A 20,765-nucleotide genomic window follows, 5' to 3' on the forward strand; every position below is an offset into this window, starting at 1 on the left:
TTTAATTTAAGAATTCTTATGTTAACTAAAACCGAATTTCATACAAATGTATAATAGAATAAATTATGAGATTTTGACATTTTATAAAAGTAAAAGGTCAACTTCAATGGTACCTAATAATATTATGCAAAAACACATTTCTCACCGCTTCTGTTTCCCACTCAGAAACAGAAGCGGAGACATTTGGTCGGATACTGAATTCGTGACACTAATCTTGATGTCCATCTTGAAATTTTGTTCGTGATCATGTTGAGTGTAAAGATCTGTGCCGCCGGGTTAAAGATGTGTTTGTGAAGCATCCATAAGTTAGATTATGTAGCTTCTTTGCAACACTTCTACTTAAATGTATATTGTACTATTGTAATTGAAAATAAGTTAGAATCGTGATGCAGATTTACAGGATCTACAAAGTACTTTAGTCAATGGTCATAATTTTGCTTGTTTTTGTAGTTAGCTATATTTCACATAAGTACACTAATGAGATCCACGCAGTGCTGCAGACATGTTTTTATGTCTGCTTTCGAACAAACAGACAACTAGAGGTTTGCCTCTGACTCTTGAAAATGGAGTCAGTCTGTTTGTCAGGAAGTGAAGTTTTAAGCCCCGCGGAGGACCAGACTGGAGCCTCATGGCAGCTCCGCAAAAGGGAGCTTTATTTTTAGCAGTTGAACAACAGGAAGGAGAAAAGGAGGCCAATTCTACCTGGCAAGATATGTAGGAATGATGACATCGGCTCAGTGGAGTGTAAAGTGAGCATGGAGAGGTTGCTACACTTTGATAGGTTGAACACTGTTGGGGGAGAGACGGGGTGAAAAGTGAGGTAAAGAGAGGAAACAGAGAGTGGGGCAGTGACAGAAGTCCCACAGCAGAGGGCTCGGGTCAGACGGTTCCTCTGATGATCTGCCACAATGCCCCACAGAATTCCTCGAGGATCTGTTTGGCAAAGACGGGAAAAAAGTGTTCAATAAATGCAGTTGCATACAAATTCAGACCTACAGTCAAAGTTATATTTTGGAGAGTCTATTTATATTTCTTTTAAATATCAAACACTATTGTTACGAGAAAAGCTATAAAACAAACTACAGTAAACAGCAAGTGGCTTAAATGCTCAGCATCCCAGATACAGTCTGAATATTTCAAGTTTGATATCATAGTTGAATTTATGATCAGAATATGGCCTTTTACTCGCTGTTGGCATTCACATGCACATGATATTATACAGGATACATATCAAAAACATCAGAATGTTAACCCTTTGCAGCCTGGATCAACATCAAATTTCTTGTGCGGTGTTCAGACGTCTTCACATATTCCAGTATTTAAACCTTTAAACCTCCGAGCAAACTGGTTGGATTTCTTTTGAAAACATGGTGAAAAAAGATGGCAAGAAGTGTCCCGTACATGTAGAAATGTAATTTTAAAAAAGACATGGCAAAATGTTCAGAAAAACAAAACAAAACAAAACAATTATTATTATTGTTATTATTATTTTATGGCATACAATTTATATAGCATGCAAGCCGCACATTGCCTAATTTCTGTTTTTTAAAAAGAAATCAAGCCAATTTCCTCAGGTCTCAAAGGGTTACTGTACAACAAGTAAACACAATACAGTTCGGTCTTATATTTAATCGAGCCTGGTCCAAAAGCCAGAGAGCCTGACTATTAGTGCAACCAAATGTTTTATAACACCTACAGATGGCTGCAGCACACTGGAAACCCCACTCATATTTTAATATTTATCCCTATATTTCTTTCAGCCATCCATTATTAATAATCCAATGAATATTTTGAGAAATATCAATATGAATAAAAGAAAATAGTCTCTTTATTTCCATATTGTGACAAACTTCTCTCTTTTCTTGTTTTCAGCAGTTGTTTACCTTTTACCCCTCTTCCTCACAAAGCTTTTGTGCACACTCGAGTGTACACTGCTGACAGCTCTCTGTAAAAGCACGTGACCCATATACTGAAATCTCAAACTTGGCTCAGTGTGTCATCGGCGGCCCTGCACGTTGGAGATATTGCTCGTCTCAGTGAGTGCCGCTTTTCAGTGATTCGTTCAGGTACCAGAAAGCAGCGAACTCAATGCTCATCTCATGACAGGCTGCAGATACTGCGCCTGCAGGGTTTGGCGAGGCATTCTTTTGTAGCTTTGTTGTTAGTTTTGTTGTTTTGAGCAGTGGGATATTAGCGTATGAAAAGACTTGAACTGCCAGCCACTACGACAGTATTCACCTGCACGGAAAAAAAAACGCAGTATATGCTCCCAGGAAACTGTTTACACAGCTTTTTATTTGTCATCCGAGATATCACAACATTGTGCTTATAACAAGGGGGAATGAATTGCATGCTTGCTTTGAATTGTTTGAGGTTTTTCAGAGTGAGACTGCAAAAAATTCAGTTTGACATTCGGCGGCCCACAATGAGTAGTTTTAAAACAGACGGAACAGACCCTCTCAATCCTAAATGATCACAGAGGACAAGCTTCATTTTAGGCTACATTTCGGCTTCTTGTGTTCCCTTTGAACCACCTGTATCCTGCACAAACCTCTGCCAGATCCACCTCCACACGCCCACAGCTCGAAATACTGCCAATACTTTGAATACAAATAACATATCAAGCCTGTTTAGGAGGCATTTTTTGTAGATTAGTGAATAATTGAATGGCAAATCCAATCTGCAAGTTACAGGGGTGGCATGCATGTGTGCTAACGTGGCTTACGAGGGAGTGCTGCAGGGGGAGGCCTTCTCCTCTTTTCATTACACAGGGCAGATTGGGAAATGGATCAGGCTCTGCATTCATTAGTGTGCACACAGAGGCGTGATTACGTCGTGCAGACCTCCAATTCCTCACCTGTCAGGCTTTTCTCACAGGGAGGTATTTATCAGTGGGGAAATGAATGTTCCCCCTCATAAACACCTTTGATTTCAGCTTTCTCCAGGTATGACAACCATTAGCAGTTAAATGGCATTAGGAGCAATTAAAAGAAATGATGGGGAGGTAATCACTGGGTGCCCTGAGCCATCGCCTCCACTGATGTGTCTGAAATATGCATAAGGAGAAGGCGGCAGCGGCTCTGGACCAGGTTCAGCCTCTAATTAAGAGAAAACGCCCTCAGTAACTCAGATGTCAAGGAAACAGCTTGATGGTGAAGCCTTAGGGGATGAAAAGTCAAGCCAGAAACTCAACAAATCAAGATACTGTATGCACACGTGGTCTGAGACTATTAAAAGAGTCCCTCAAGACTTTTCAAATGTCTCAATTATGCTATAAAACGTTATTTGATTGCACTCTTTGAAATCTTTAAAAAAGCTTTTCATCCCAGATCACTTCGATAATAGCCCTCTGAATTAGATTGCACAATGTGCTAATTAGCAAACAATAATCCACAATTCTTCCCCACTCGTGTATTTTCCCTGTCTCAAAATGTTATCAATAAGTAATGCTGGCGGTATCTGAGAGTGTGACTGAAATGTAAATGAGATTTGGTTTCTAACTCCCTGTTTCACTGTGGGTTTCTGGTCTTGCAGGGAGTTATTTTTGAGGCAAATTTGGGTCACGAATCGCAAGGTGTTATTTCTAAACATCAGCCCCTTTAGCCAGTGTCTGCGCCACAATACACTCGCTCAATTTGCATTTTTTAAAAGGACAGCTTGGAGATTTGGTGTACTTTGTTGGTCCTGCTCCTGTTTTTGTTCTTTTCACTTCCTCTTCAGATGCAAGTTATTTCAAGAAGGACAGAAGTTGTTGTGTCTGGCTTTGGTCGGATCTATTGTGATGTGGAAGGAGACAGATGAAGTCGCTCTTTGTCTGAACACCGTCTCTCTTAGCATACTGAAGTGAAAGTGGTTGACTTGGATGCTTGCATGGCACTGTGCGTCACACAGACGGGTTTTAATTAGTTTCTAGGTTCTGTGTTACAATCCTCAGTGTCTATATTTGGATGTTGAAAGGCTTACTTCTTCATATTTGTTCCGCAGTTTAACTTCGCCATTAGTGTTTGGCTCTGGTGACTGACCACATTTTGGCATGGGGGTAAATGATATGCGAAAAATTACTTTTAAGGCCGCAGTAGGCGTGCGTATCGTCGATGGCTTTTCCACTTGACCCCTTTTCCATTACAGAATTTGACAGAGCTCGTATTTAATATTCTGCTACTATTCTGGGCCTTTCAGAAATCCAATTAGGCTCCTGAATTTACTGGATTATGACACGACCATTTGGGATTTAAAAAGCCTCGGTTCAGTCTTTGTAGAAGAATCATCATAGATATTTTCGGGGATAGAAAAATTTAATTGGGGCTCTTTTTGTATGTGAAACATACAAACATGAAATCAACAATCGATTTGCCCTCTGTTGTGATAACAAATGCAACAAAGTTTTTTCATGACGGTCATGTTTCACATATGAAGGAATGTAGGTAATGTGGGCACTGGAACACCAGGTTAGATGTTAGTAAAATGTGTTGATGATATTTTTGCACTTGGTGACAGAAATCATTGTAACTAATATCAAGACTTGATTTGAAGTGTTTATGTAATTTTACAGAATTCCCCAAAACAATTAACTAAGTTTTTTTTATATCATTACATTAATATATCATAACTGTGCTGGGCCCAGCACAATATATTATCTTATATTTATGAAAAACAAGAGAAATATCTGTTGAGAAAATTGCAAATTTTGTCTTGTTCCTCCATTTTTTTTGTACTGTGCTTTTGTACTGACTTTTCATTTTTTTCTTACTCTGATAGCCACATACATTTCACACCAACATACCCATCAGTGCTCTGGCTCACTGGTTCTCAACATTTTTGGGCCAGCGTCCCCCTATCCACCATCCAGGTCCCTTACTGTCCCCATTAAATAAAATGAAGGTAAACTTGTCTTCCCCGAATATTAATGTTGTTAATATTCTGTGTGATATAATGAGAAAATTCCTGCCCTCATTGAGAATAACTGCATTTTTTGACTGTGATGATTAGTAACTGATGAACACATTAGGTCAGCAGTAGATCTTAAGATTATTTTGCCCTTATGTTTGATTTATTTTTTAGAAATTATAGGAAGATCCGCCCCTGCCTCAGAATGATTGCACAGTAACACATTAAGAAAATTCACTACGTAGTACACTTAATTATGCTGTTTGGTTCACACTTGCGCATGGTAGCATACACACTAATCTGTTCTGTTCTGTAAATGTATGCTATCTTGCTTTCAGTAATGCCTACAGACATTTTTGTGGAGGCACTCGTAGGGAAATGTGTTACCCACATGTTGTTAATGGCAGCCCCCCTGTTACACTGCGCATCCAATTTACACCTTCAGATGTTTTAGTTTGAAACAATATCACTTTTACATCGCCACAGCAACTAGAAAATTAGAAATCACATTGCAGACGACCGGCTGTATTTGTTTTCCATTGCCTCCTGAATTTCATCTGCCGCACTTGAATGATGGCCCCTTTCCTTCAAGTGGCGCAGGAGACCACACCATTAGTCTGAGCTCCTCCATTCTTTATGTGCACAGGAAGTCTCGCCACTTTTTCTTTTTCTTTTTTTTTCTTTCACTGTCACATTTTGAGTAATTTGGTTGCTGAATCACACAAAAGGTACTCTCAGTTCAATGAGCATCCCCCAGGTTTGGCCACGGAAAAAAAAAGTGTGCTCCTTCAAGCACAACTCTCATGTCCATGCAATGTTCTGATATTTTTTTCCCGGTTGTTTGGCATGCCAGAGGAAAACACACATTGTGTATTCACCAATCACAAACAGCAAGTGACAGAGGATATTCCGCCGCAGTGGCCAGATATGTAAAATCTCTGGGAATGAGTTTCAGCCTGTGCTGTGCCAGAGTGATCTGCAAGTATAATGCTTCTGGCCTGCACGGGCTAATCCAAAGTAAGGGAAGTATTTAATGAATTTAAAAGACCTATTTAGTATTACACCATTGTGGAGGGAAGCATCCATCATTTGTTGGACTATTCCCTCAAGGCTTTGCCTACTTGACCATGACGTAGCTGCCATAGTGGTACCTTGAAATGGACGTAATTGGGAGTCATTGTGTTGGATGTTCACAAGATCAAATGACCCGAGCATCTCGTGTTTTCCTCCAAGCCTTGCTCAGCCCGGGCTTTGATATCCAACCAAGCTCAAGGTGAATTCTCACTATGTTTTATGACATGCCTGGAAGTGATTCCTGTTTTCTGTGGACAAGCAAGCAATATATCACCGTTGCCATATTTACCTTCCGATTCCTCTCCATGTACTTCATTTCTGTCTGCTGGAGCTCATTAAACTGGGCGAAGAGACTGGATGAAGTGAGCAGTATGTCCTGAGGAGGAAGCTTGTCTTCCAAAAGCATTACCATAACCTAGCGCATCTATCCTCCAGGCATGCTGGTCTGCCTCCCCCTCCTCCTCTGTTTGCAGTGACCGTGAGCTATGTGTGTATATTTGCTATATTAGGAGGAGAACTGCTGGAAGGTATAGAAAAATGCCAGGGAGGGCAGCTATTTTTAACAGCTGGTGCTTGGCCTTGATCCTGGTTTTCCCTCCCTTCTTCTTCTTCTTTTTTTCTCTCATTTGAGCATGCTGGATGCTCTGGTGCGAGTCGTATCGTGCTGGCTGGGCATCAGTGCATTGCCCCCTCTTTCAACTCAATGCCCTGTCCACTTCTGTGCCCATGTGCTGATGAATCGCAAGGTGTCACACTCGCCTTGCACCTCTTTTATCTCCCACATGGCAAGAGACGAGTCAAAACAAAAGTTGGCTACAGAGAGAAAGGAAATACAACAGTGTTCGTACAGTAAGGGTATCATAGGTTCTATTTTTAGGACTTTTTATCTTCTTATGTGACTCAGCCAGCAGCAAATTAATGAACTGCACAACCAGGCGTTTAAATAGTTTCTTGCTGGTGCTATGCAAGAAATCCATTCGTGCAGTCGGTGATATACGTTAGTCCTCACTGACATTGCAGTGCTAATGTAGCTCCTCCTCTTCGCCTATGCAAGCACCACAAGCTGAGAGCAGCAACAGAAGTAGCCCCCCCCCGCTCCCTTCCTCTCATTTATCTTCTTAGTTTTGTTTGACCATTTCCTTCTCTCCCCCCTAAAACTACAGTGCACTTCTCTCTTTTTACTCACTTTTATTTCTTTGACCCTGTAACGTTCCCTCTCCATCCTGCCAAAAGACAAGAAAACAAACTGCTCCCCTTTCTCCCATTTCAGTTGCTTGCCTCAGACTCACCGAACGCAGTGTTATCAACCACTTAAAAAAAAAAAAAAATCATCAGATAAGATAATCTCTTGATTGCCTTGATCATATTGTTTCTGGGGCACTTCTGAGGAGAGACAAAGACATTAGAGTGATATGACTCTGTGATTATATCATCCTCTAAAAATATCCAATTTGTGAGCTGTCATTCCAGACCTAGAGAGTTGCAGAACAGCAGGGAACCGCTCCTCTTTTCTAACCATTCATCTGTAAAAGAAAGAGAAAAAAACAAAACCATGTTTAACTGTTCTGCTTCTAGAGAGCTATTTTTGTTCTGAATGTGACAGGTATAATTATGGCAGCCATATGGCATTTTCTTATCTGTGTTTTGACAACAGCGCAGAGGTCATTCCGCCACCCGTGTTCAACGCTGAAGTTAACTATGTTGTCAAGGCTACCGCATGCAGGATGTGAGCCTGGTGTGAACACATAATTTTCTCGTTCCATTTTTAAAGCCATGACCACATCCTCATGCATATCATGATGTATTCCCTATCTTCGTGATTATGAATCCCACAGCAGCTTTAAAGAAGTCGCAACTTTTGTCTCATTTCAGACGGTTGGAGAATCAAAGCGGTCAAAAATGCGTTTCTAGATACTCTGTGACATTAACCACAGATTTTATTAAGGCTGAAGGCCTTTACAGTCAGCCCTGACTATTACACACACCAGAGCAGTGGATGTCCTCACCCACCGAGAGAGAGCAGAGAAAGGGGAAGATGAAGGTTATAAAAGACTGTAGATGGAAAACGAGAGAGGAAGTGACAGAATGAGAAGACAGAGAGGCCGCACAGCTGGCCTCGGCCCAACAAATTCATTTTGTGGGGCCACAAATCAGTCAGTGTTATGTGAGTCAGAATCCACAACTTGTGTTTGCAGCGAAACGGCAGCAAGCGTTCGCAGCGCTGGAGCATGATCAAAGTGGATTGCGGTGCGAGTCAACGCACCCCTTTGGAGTTGGCCTGGAAAGCATTTTGCTTTTAATTCACTTACGTTCCTTGTTTAGCTTATTTAATGAATGCCTGTGTTAGAAGCATTTAATACAGCCCTGTCATAGCACAGCAGTTGACCCTACGTGGTGCAGACCAGTTCAGTCATGCATAAATGGCAACTATACCCAGGGGGCATGTCGTGTACAAAAAATACCTTGTTTAACCTTATCTTGTGAGCGTACATTCAGCCATACTGACTCTCAGCATTTTATAGAAGAGAGGAGCATCAGGCCTGGCACTTCCTATACCAGCATAATGTATGATTAGTGCACATTTTTAAAATATTACTGACAATACTAGCAAATCAAAACACACATCCTTTAATGGAAGTTGAGTTCACACCAGGATTCTGCTGTTGTACATCACAGTGTGTCTTTATTGGAAATTGCTTTGGATTTTTTTTTTTCATGTGCAGCAGCCATAACGCTTGGTACAGTAATGAGAGAGGTGATATTTAGTGGGTGGCCCTCCTGACTAAGGCAAAGTGACAGCTGCATGCTAGGTTGTAATTTGTTTCTTATAAAACCCCAGTTCGGTGTCCAAGCTTATTACATGTGAGAATGTGTCACAAGCTGTATTTCACTGGGAAGTAAACAGCAGATTCAAGCACATAGAACCTCCAATCTCCAGGGCTGATGTAAGATGCAATCACGTCTTTGCGAGGCTATATTGTGCCAAACTGCAGTTTTATGCATCCGACACAAGACGACTGCATATTTTCAGTGCATTGTGGAGTAATGGGGAAAAGAAACATACTGGTTTACTGAGTTTGTTTATAAAGAATTGATCAAGGACACATTTTGTCAGTCACGGTTTATTTATTAATGTGTATAATGTATTCCAAGTGGCTTCCTTAGAAGGTTTTTAAGATAAATTCCACTAAAGAACACAGATATGTTTCGTATCTGCCCACGGACGGTTTATTCAATGTGCATAAACTTGCATCAATCTTACATGATGTTTGATATCAGAGTTGTAAAAGGAGATATTCATACCAAAATGCAAAGTATTTCAAATAACACATGTCAACCACAATAATATTCAACCTTATTTGGGTATATAGCATCAGAGCTCTCTTTATTTCACATGGAGCAGATTTAAAATTTAAAACTTTAAATTTTAAAAAATATGAGATTCACTACTCTGGCAATTCTCTCTCTCCATTACTTACTTGCACATTTGTTTTTTTTTTCTTTTTGCTAAAATAGTTTTATATAGAGAGTTTCTTATATACAATAATAATAATTTCTCCTTTTGGAATAAACCTCTTCCTATTGCTGTTTGAAATTTCTTGAGAAAAAAAAACATGCAACCCGACCAATTCTGTTGTGGTTTGTGCATTTGAATAAATGGAAATAGCACTCTATTTTTGTAGCGAGAGGTTGAGGCAATCTCTATTTAGAGTTAGCTGCAAGGCATCCCAGAGGAGTGTGGGACTTGTAGCTGCACTTGATTGTGTTTCTTCTGTCCATGTCTCTGGAGCGTTTGCATCAACTCAAGCGTGATGCTTTCCATAGTACGTGCCACTTTACCTGATTCAAACATGATTGACACATGAAGCCTAGCAAACCTTCATTATCATATTCATTACCTGTGTTATTGGAAACCACACATGCAGGGCTGAGCTTTCCACCTCATATGCAGGCGCGCTTTCCCAGGAGACAAGAGGTTACTCGTGCCTCTTTCCTCCAGCTAATGTTAGTCTTACATGGAACTACTCTCATCATGACTTGTCCAATCCGAGCTGCGGCTGGGTGTGCACAAGGCGAGATTCTATCAGGACAAATGAGGAAGACCATGAATAAAGTTGTCTGTGAGGAAGGAGGCAGAGAATCAAGGTAGACATCAGAGTAGCACCTCTGAGGCCTCAAACTGAAGTTATGTGATTTAGCCTCAAATGGCTAGGCTGGATAAAACTAGAGTGTTTGTGCTAACACTTGTGCTTTCACCAGAAAGAGGAAGGGATGATCTACAGAGATATCTTTTTTTCCTAACTTTGGTGATAAATGAAACCTGCACCCAGCTTGAAAGATGAGGACAGAGATGGAGACTTGTGTTCGCAGCCGGAAAGGTGATAAATTGAAACAGTGATAACCAGAAATGAACTTTTTATCCGTGTAGTCAGCTGCTCTGTTTTTGATAATTTGTTGCCATAAAACCCCATCCATCAACAAAAAAACGATTTGATATGATTTGGTAAGCAATGTTAATCAGTCAAACTGTTTGCTGACAGCATCGTAAATGGGGACTGAAAAAAAGAGTACCGTGTATAGCCTTTTCATTTCCTATGATCCTGTAATTCCCTTCAACATACATCTTATTTTATATTTACACGCGTGTTTGCAAACTCAGCTGTTTGTTGTGAAAATCAAGAAATGATGCGCAACAAATCACCAGCTTGGAAACCGATCATTTCGATTGATTGATTCATGTAAGTGTGTAAATCCTGGTCGCCTACAGATGGTCCTAAAATCCCCTTAGCATGATTAGCAGCTTCCTACTGAGAATGTTAAGTAGCCCAAACAGCACACACATCAGGGCTCAGACGGAGGGGGGTTGTGTGTGTGTGTGTGTGTGTTTGTGTTGAGGTATGGTTTTAGTCTGCTGGCAACCTTTGATATTTCTCTAAAAGGCAATTCTTCTGATTGTTTGATCACTGCGCTGAGGCAGTGTCACCGCAGAGAGGAATGTGTGTCTCCTTTAACCCCTGAGAAGGAAAGATATTTATGGAGCATCACTGATATTTCGTCAGAGTAACCCAGGCTCACTGAGGCACGGTGGAGTCTCATGATCATCTGTATCAAAAGAAATCCCTGAACAGTCCAGTGTGCGTGTGTGTCACATGGTCCACGTTGGCCAATAGGGGTATCATTGCTTTGTGCTGAACTTTTCATTTCTTGTCATTCTTTCTTGGCCTGGCTTGTCAAAGAAATGATCTTGCTTCACTGGTCACTGCATCAGTCACGCCTCAGCCCATAGTTGCTCTGGAAAATTGCCTGGGCTTTAGAATAGTCCCCAGCTCGGGGCATGGAATTGTCTGTGACCAATATCGTTTTTTCCTTCAGAAAATGATTTTTTCTCCAATTCTGGGGTTATTCAGGCAGCCCCCAAAGCATACACAACATAATCCTACATCATTTTTGTGTGTGTGTGTGTGTGTGTGTGTGTGTGTGTGTGCGTGTGTGTGCGCCGAGTTTAAAAAAAAAAGAAAAGAAAAATCGCACAGCTCATTTTATCCTTCGGCTCTATGTCTCCCTACTTTATTTCATTTTTTTAACAAGACTGGCTTCGGCCATGTCCTTATCAGACAAGAGCTCCCTTATCTTTATATTGTAGAATTAAGAAGCCAAAAGCACAAAATCAGGTCCATGTAGTAAGATGTAGTTGGTGAATCAGTAATTTCTCAATTAGTTTCGCACAGCCACACCTTTATCCACACTTTGTTTTAGCACTCTGCCGGTCCAGCCAGGAGAAAGGTGTGGCTGAACCCATCACAATTCGGCACTTTACAGCAAAAAACGCTGCCGGATGTTTGTATTCCTTTAAACCAGTCATAGTCGTCTTGGGTGGCACGAAACCCAGGATGCTGCGATGGTGCCTTTGCAAAATAGTGGCAGGAGGGAACTTGTTTGGGTGGAACAGTTGCACACGAAGAGGCAAGACCTGACATTAAAATGACTAAATCTTACCAGAGCAAAACGCCACAAGAAGTATTAAAATATGTTTTTCTGCACGCGTCAGTGGCCTTAACCTATTGGCTTAACCAATGGCACACTAGCAATAAGTATGCAAGAGAGTTTCCTGTAAATGTGCCCTCTGATTCGCATGTCAAATTGTCACAGCCACACACATTCTGTAAAAACCCGCCCACTCTGCCTTGGATCGATTAGTACTTGTTGGCTTCTTTGTGGACTGTAGCCAGGGCTTTCCAGCCACTCGAGGGGGGGTTTGCAACTGTGCTTTGTATATTTTATGTAATATTTTATGAAAATATTTTTTGACTAACGTCCCATCAAATGTGCTGTGTCCAGGTATGGGGGACAAGAAAGCATTTTGAAAGTGGAGCCCGACAGCTGGGTTGAAAGAAGTCATGGTATTTAGCAAAGTATTTGATTAGCGTGTGGATATGAATGAGAATGAAAGATCAAAATAAAGAAAAAATAATCGAAATGAATGAATCTTACAAGTTCAAAAAGGAGTAGGAGGAAGTGTAAACCATATGTAAATACGTGAATATCGTTATCGTATTTTTATTTATATTTTTTTTAATAAGCCTTACCTTATTTGATCTGTATCTAATCAATTTCAAAGAAAGCTTTCAGTATTTCTGTTTTTGTATGCAGCTTAATTTCATTAGTGTCTCATGCATGTCTCGGGTACTATGAAATGTAAATCCAACATAGATTCAACTTTTTCCTCCAATTTGGTCTCGACCAATTCCTGAGGGAAATCTCTGGCTCTTTTGCTGCTAAATTCTCCACTTTGTGCACCAGCTAGTTGCTAAATGTTACCTTGTGCAGTTTCGTCATTCGGCAGTTTGGTGATCATTTTCATTTTTACCTCCCCAAAAAAAGGCCACCGTGGCTTACATTGATCGCTAGTGGTGACTTCTTTCAAGTAGTTATGTCATCTATTATTAGCAAAAAAATATTTATTTCAGTCACAAATTTTTTTTGCAGGATTTTTTGTTGTAAGGGGATACATTTATTTCTGATTTACCACTATAAATGATTGGAATACCTTCATCAGGGCATAATTAATCCTGTCTTTGCTGTTATTTTTTTAAAGAACATCAGGGCTCTCTCCATATCAGATCACTTCATGACTATAAATCGAGATGAAGTACTTTTGGCCCTTGCTAAGTGAAGAATCTTTTGGGTACAAAGTAATCCTTTCAGAAATGCAATCACACATTTGACCTTGCGGTCTCCGCTGGCCAGGAGTGCGTAAAGGGATAGAGAAGCATCCTTCAGTCATTTAACACACTAATGGAACAGGTTTGTTCAAAAGCCCCTTGACATCACAAAAGAAGCCTTCACCTTTTTAGCACACAGTATCAGTTTGCCTGGTTGCCCTTCAGTGCTGGAACAAGAAGTTGTGGTGTCTTTTTGTGTAGACTTGTGCTTCTCTTTATTTTGAATGGAGATGTAGATGCCATGACTAAAATGTTTGTTCAGTTTTATGGATATGCAATATGAGACTGAGGGTAATTCTGCGGTCATAGTGTTTACCAGCAGCTTGGTTATTTCCTCAAGTGATGAATAGATGTGTGTGGAAGATGGATGCCCTCCAGCAACACCCACACCTGACATACAGTATGATGCAAAGCGTCTGCTGATTTACCACCATATGGCTCACATCACTCACTTCCCGAGTGACCAGGATGGAGACCACTTCATCAGGGAGAGGGCAGCAGTAGTAATAGTTGTGGTTGGGATTTGGACAGAGCAGAGTAGAGGTAAAGGACAGCAGAATCTCAAAATCAGCCAAATCAAACAAACACCCCCAACACTTTCCCTGCCCCCCATCCACCTCCGCTTATTCCTCAATCAAGCTAGACTTGATTGTTTGTTTAACAAAAACAGGCTTGCGAGCTCTCCATCCTGTGTCAATAAACCTGAAGAGGCAAAGCAATCAATGACAAAGAAGGCATTCAATTTGCGTTTAAATGCGAGGCTAATCAGCTAATTTGCTTGGTTCAATGTGGTATCCTAAGCTCCCCACAAAGGCTACTCAAATGTCCTGGTAATGAGCATAAAGATTGTTTTCTTATTTTACATAAGTCAGTTAACTGTGGTCGGAGGGGTAGAGTTATACAACCGCCACAGTTCTTCATTCATGTGAGCTTATGTAGGAAGGAAGTGAGACAAATAAAATTGACTCATGCTCTGCTTTTATTTTTTGTTATTAGCAGATCAGTGGCAGTAATGCACAAATTGGTTGTTTATGAGAAGTGGGTTTATTGTTGAGTAGCTGTAAAAATGATGCATTTTCATTTCAACACAGGTTGTAAATGTGACTGATTAAGCTGCTTTTGTTATGTTGGATGAATATATTTATTATGATATTATCGCAGCTCTCAAGTTACATATGACACCTTGATGGCAGTAGAGGGGAGTTCATCATGCCCTCACTCTAATGAAAATCCATGTCTAAATAGCCCAAACAGCCATCTCTAATTAAAAATGTATTAGATTGTTTCTTTTTGTGTGCTGCAGACAGGCAGGATACAGCGTTTTCCCCGTAACTGCTGGTGTGGAAAATGCCAGTGTTGAGGAAAACAAATTCTAATGCAGCGTACAATGTGGTGGAAATGATATTCAAACGTGATTGATCTGTTTATCTTGAACTGGTGCAGGCAACAATTTAACATCATTACTTGTCTCCAAAGACAGAGCGTCGTGCGATTTTAAAATAAACAACACTCAGCCTCATTTCATTCTTCCAAATGACACCATCATGTGTGTTCGGCTCATGCAGCCATTTACTCTTGCTTTGGTTGATGAATTCATTCATTCAATCATTTCCCTTTCAGCTGATTCATTTACCTATTCACCGCAGACTAACAGATGTAAAAAAAAAATTTAAAAAAATGCTGCTGGCTTCCAGTCATCTGCCTCGCCTTTTATTAGAACATGATAACATGTTTTTAAACTCTATCTTTCCCTGCCTCGTGTTTCTATGTGAAAGGCTCATAAATAAATTGGGCAGGAACATCCACTTTTGAACTCATTGGGCTCAACAGTACAAGGAGACAAATGCTGCGCTCACAGGAATGTGGAGCAGGAGATGACAGGAAGTGGTCTGACATGGGCTTTTTCTCCATCTCCTTTATCACAGGTCATAATATGTAAAGATGTAAAATATAATGAACAAAAATTTGTACGCAACACTTTTGTTTTTGCTCTCAATTTTCACAAGTTTAAGTTAAAGATCTCTTTTTTTCCCCATGCCCTTAATAGATATATTTCTCTCAAATTTTGGTCGCAAATTTGTTTTAATCCCAGTTATTGGGCACTTTTTCAAGATAATCCATACAATAATAATAAAATAATAAAACATTACCACAATGTTACATGAAAACAAAGGAAGAACATTTTCAAAGCAACATTCAGAGCATGTCATTAAAGCCTGAGATTACAGACCACTTTTTATGAAGATGTAATGTAATGTGATATGTTAACAAAAAAGACCCCCAACATTTTTTGATGTTTATAGATAATGTTAACCAAACTTAAGGAACAATGTTCTGGGAACTAAAAGAGAACTTGCCACTCAAAATGTTACTAAAACATTACATTGGTTGCACTGAATCATTCTCAGAATGTTTTTAGAACCAACAATTGCTGCTTGGTCAGGACCTCCACGTCCTCACCTATCAGATCATCTGAGACCACACTGGAGACGGCTTAAGGCTCATTTATATTCACTTTACGTATGAAAATAGACGCATCTGTCTCAAATGTTGAAAATGTCACTGCCCTCAAACTTGTATGTGTTCTTTATGTTTGATACATAAAGCCAATAGATGGCGCTATAGGGCGGAGTCAAAAGTTTAACACAACAGCATACAAGGCGACGGGGTTGTTGTTGTACCTTTAAAAGGAGGCAGTGTTGTAGATGGCGGAGGCGTACCAAGCTGAGTGCCGGACTGTCCATCAAAGCTGCTGCCTGGCACTCAGCTTGGTACGTTCCCTTAAAATCTGCAGCATCTGCAGCATTGTGTTGTGTGATCAAACTGCACATTTTAGAGTGGCCACCTTAAAGTGCACCTGTGTAGTAATCATGCTTTTTAATTGGAACACCTGCTGGGTCGATGGTTTTGTGCTTTTAATAAATTTGTGACCAAAATTTGAGAGAAATACAGTCTTTAAAGTCTTTACCTCAAACTTGTGAAAATGTAAACATGTTTTGTTTACATTTTTCAAATGAAATGTGTCAGTTGTGGGTTGAGCACTTAATTTACCCTTTACATCAATAAACTTGCCCCTGTGTAAAAGGTATATGTGCACATGAAACAAAACATTTACAGTAGTCTCTGCAGGCTCTTTAAATCCATGGCTGCAGTCTCGACACTACACGGCGCTGCTGTTTAACACATCTCAGACTGGCTGTCAGGGTTTGCTGCATGGTTCAAGAGAGACTAAATTAATGAACATTGACCTGAAGTGCATTTATTTCATTGACTTTAGCAGGAGCTGACAATTTGAATGTTCCTACAGTGGGGATGCAGGAAGGAAAGGGCTTTACAGACCCATAAACAAACATCAGATTTGGATCAATAAGCCGAGTGGCCAATGCCGACTTAAGATGTTCACCATAAATCTCAGAGGGCCGCCCTCTTCCTCATTAAATTATAAAGGATCTGCGAGCCGTGAAACACTAACGGTGAAGCATCACACTGGTTGCTAAAAATAGAGAGGCCTAAACAAAAGATTTTTTTTTTCCACGTCCATATTGTTACTCAAGAATCCTTTTAACTATCCACTTCTCTCATTCCCCGAGGTCGGGAGAGAGAGGTGACCAAAGCCAGGCATCCCGGCGTGCTGGCATGTGTGTGTTTGCGAGGTTGTCGTCCATGCATCCACAAAACACTAACACGTTCCCGTGATTCCATGATGAGGGAGATACAGCTGTTCTGGCGGATGGGAACACTCTCAGTGAGGTGCTCCATCTCTGCCAGGAGGTCCGAGGAGCATCATGTTGCTCCAATTTAAATTGCAAATCCACTTAAAGTACATAAGTCAAGAGTGCTCCCTGCTAAAATGGAAGCCGTGTTGGGTCTGGAAGATTTTTAAAAAATCATGGACTTTGCACTTAGGAGGATTACATTTTCATGCGTTCAAAAGGGGAAAAAAAGGAGGGGAGGAGTCCCGACATAGCTTCATCATCACCTCACAAACCCTAAAAATAATGTTCATTCTAACACAGTATCATACATTTCTACTAATGTATCACAGTACATCTCACAATATGTTTTCAGCGCAGTAAGAAATGGGTGTGTGGTGTGTCCTCAGTGATGTGAAACTAATCAGGGAGAAAGAGCAGTTTCCACACTCGTGACTTTTCAAGGCCCCGTGGTATAAATATCAACCATCTGTGAGGCCATCTGCATTGTGGCGCTATATCATGCACCAAGGCCACGCCACCAAACACAGACAGGTCTCCACCCATGGCACGATCTAAGCTGCTTGTGGTACAAATAACCAATTGCAGAATCACTGCTCTTAACAATGGATCTTCCTCATATGTTTTGATTCCTTTATACATAAGTGAGGTCACCTTTTATAGTAGCAATCACGACAACCTCAACGCTGGGAAATGTATTGCACAGCTGCATGCTTCCACATCTCGTCTTTCTGCAGAAAAGCCTGCTTTGGGAGGAAAATTGAACATAGACGTAATGTATGTTGGCTATTGGGTGCATTTTCGATCAAGTGCTTTTATCTGAACTTCGATTACAGCTGGACCGCGGTGATTGCAGGGGCAAACATGTCTGTTAGAACCAGCCATCCATCATAGTTTGACAGCTGATATTGCAGCGGTTGAGTTTGCTTTTGTGCTTTACTACACTGAACCGACTTCTGTGAATACCGACTTCTGCAGAGATGAGTCGCATTTAGACTGTGACCTTTTTACATTCAGCTGGAAATACAAAGGTAAACAGAGCAACCAAAGCAAAGAGAAAAGATGAGAGTCATATGAACAAAATACCCAGCCAACACAAGACTGAAGACATCACATCGTTGTGTCGTATTTCATCTGCCTGTTGCAGCGTCTGGAATTAGGGTGTCTAAGTTCTCTGCATAGTACATGTGTTTAGAAGGAGACAAAACAGTGAGACAGAGTGTATGTGTGCGCGTGTGTACTTGTGCATGTGAGACATTGTTTCAAGCTATCTAGTTATTGGAACGGAAAGGAATGGAGGAGGGCTGGTGCTGAAGAGCAGGCCACTCGAGGGGGAAAGAGAGAGCGGAAGAGAGCAGAGGGGCCACTGGCGAGTGAAAATCCTTTTGTTATTTCTGCAGATTGTTGAGACACAGAAGAGGGGGGGATTAATTTGTCTCAACCATCAGCAGACAGCAGCAGTAACCCTGTTTTGCTGTTTGTTTACCTAACTTAGCTGCTCTTGTAAAATATCTTACCCAGAGCCAGCGACGGGATAAATCTCATGTGGCAGTTGTAAAACGATTGATAGAATAATCCTAAGATTGAGAAGCGTTTGGACAAATAAAAAATAGTAAGCAAGCAGTAATATGCCTTCTGGTTCAAAGCAGATGTTTAACATGCCTTTGATCACAAACATGCGTCATCACAGCCTGCAAAATATAAATAGCTGTGAAAATATGTCATGCTTTTGGATTTAAAACATGATGTTTTTCTTGTTTCTTGGTGTAAAATCATACCAGGTTAGCCTGACAACCCAAACCCTAAAAAACTAATAATAAACAAATAAATAAATAACTGTAATACTCTTTCCATAGTGTTGGGGAAGCTACTGTAAATAAAAGCATAGCTTTATCAGCTGCCAATTACCTCACGGTAAATGAAGTTGAATTACAGCAAAGCTTGGAAGAAATCTAGTTTGGTGAACTGACGCTGATTAGAAGAAGCATTTCAAAATACTTTGTAAAAAAAGATCAAATTTACAATATGATACCAAATACAAATAAACAAAAATTATAAAAAAAAATGTCAAAATGGCACTGATGTAATTGCAAAAAGTGCTGACTTTTTCACAGCTCATACATGAAACCAAAAATATAAAATACATCACTATTCATGGGAAAGTACAGGAATGTATGTATGTATGTGTATATATATATTGCACCTTACTGTTAGCTAATTCTTATCTAGTTTACATATTGTTTTTATTTACTATCTATTATATATTTGCTATACATTTGCTTTTTCTGCTATTTTATTTTAGTCCTTCTTTATTGTTCACTCTCTGTCTGCACCCATCTAACTTTGCATTGCAATTGTTGCCCAGCAGGTTTTCTCGGGATAAATAAAATTCTATCTTATCTTATAGTTAAATTATATATTCTGCCCAATGTGAAGCAACAACATCGCTTGTTTTGTCTGACCAGCAGTCTAAAACCCAAAGATACTCACTTAGGATCTCACAAAAAAAGCAGCAAAGCTTAAGCCTTTGAAACTGTAAAGTTCTGCAAGTTTTGCTTAAAATATGATTTTAAACAATTAATTGATTATAAAAATAAATAGAAAAAATAGTGCTGCTTAATGCTGCTTAATTGTCATTCAACTAATTTATTAATTGACTAAACATTTGAGACATTAAAAGTAAAAAGACAACTGTTTAACAATATCAAATTATGTATCATATTTTAAAACAATATTTTAGTGATATCATTGAATTTCAAAGTGATAATAATAATAATAATAATAATAATAATAATAATAACGGTAAGCCCAACATGCTTATCAAGAAAGAAATTACATGCACCAAGTGTTTCATATCAAAAGACATAGAAGACATAACATCATAATAAAACCTGCATATAAAAATAAAATGAGATCAGAATAGAATACAAAGAATGCATCTTCACATGGATAAAACCCAGAGTACCTTAACACAACTCTCTCCCTATCCAATATTGTACTTTTATGGCAAGATTTAAGAGAAAATAGTCCCCTATGACTCATTATAAACCCCACATGCAGTTCTTAAATATGTGACTATTATTCTCTCATAATAAGATTTCCATCAAAGGCAAAATTAACTCCATTCATATCAAAGAAATCTGCTCTGGCGTGCCTGCAACACTTAACAAGAGGACATCCTCTTAACACGCCTTTCGGTGTTTGTTGCAGGATGCTCGGGCTGTGTAAGAGAACTTCAGACTCTAGAGGTCTCCATCCTTCAGCATCCCCTCATCATCCACCTATTCGCCCTCCTCCTCCTCCTCCTCCTCCTCTCTGGCATTTTGTGCAGCGGAGGAGTAAAGGAGGAGAGACTGCTGAGGAGGGGACAGAGGGGACCCTGAGACAACACGTCCCACGCCAGAGCCAGACAGCCAGGGAACTTTGATTTGACGCCAAGTAGCCCTGCGATGAAAATGACGATGAAGAGAAAGAGCCACGTTTCTTCTTCTTCTTGGGAGGCTTAGATATGTCGGGCGTGTGCAACATATGATGTCCTTGGACTCATATGCTCAATGAAGATTTATTTATCTCTGATTTCGCTCCCGTATTCGCTGATGGTGCCGCGTCGTTGTGCCCGCACTTAGGTCAGCCGAATGAATGTGAAGGCAGTCTGAGCGCATTGTTTCCAGCTCCGTGTCATATGGGATTTCCAGCCGTGATGCCTGCAATATTTCGCTCTTTGTTTCTGGGTAAGTCACTTCCCATTCCTTTAAAATACAATTAATTAATTCACAAAGCAGCGGAGCGTGGATCGTCTGACGGTGTAGACATTGATGTCTGTCGCGATTGTGTTGCAATAATTTTTTTTCATATACATTTTTTGGTT

At 40.1% G+C, this 20,765-nt stretch overlaps 1 protein-coding gene across 2 annotated transcripts in view; it reads left to right on the top strand.

Moving 5' to 3' along the window:
• Positions 1-20,765, top strand: part of clmpb (CXADR like membrane protein b) — a 141,433-nt gene that overhangs the window by 45,672 nt on the left and 74,996 nt on the right. The window contains exon 4 of one of the 2 annotated variants that reach the window (XM_042486125.1): positions 20,108-20,628. The exons of the other annotated variant lie outside the window; for it this stretch is intronic. Coding sequence (XP_042342059.1) covers positions 20,445-20,628 — 184 coding nt within the window. The 5' untranslated portion in view covers positions 20,108-20,444. The remainder of the gene's footprint in view (positions 1-20,107; positions 20,629-20,765) is intronic. 2 annotated transcript variants of the gene reach the window in all.

The sequence above is a fragment of the Plectropomus leopardus genome, chromosome 5, assembly GCF_008729295.1.
Source record: "Plectropomus leopardus isolate mb chromosome 5, YSFRI_Pleo_2.0, whole genome shotgun sequence".
In the NCBI taxonomy this organism is placed as follows: domain Eukaryota; kingdom Metazoa; phylum Chordata; class Actinopteri; order Perciformes; family Serranidae; genus Plectropomus; species Plectropomus leopardus.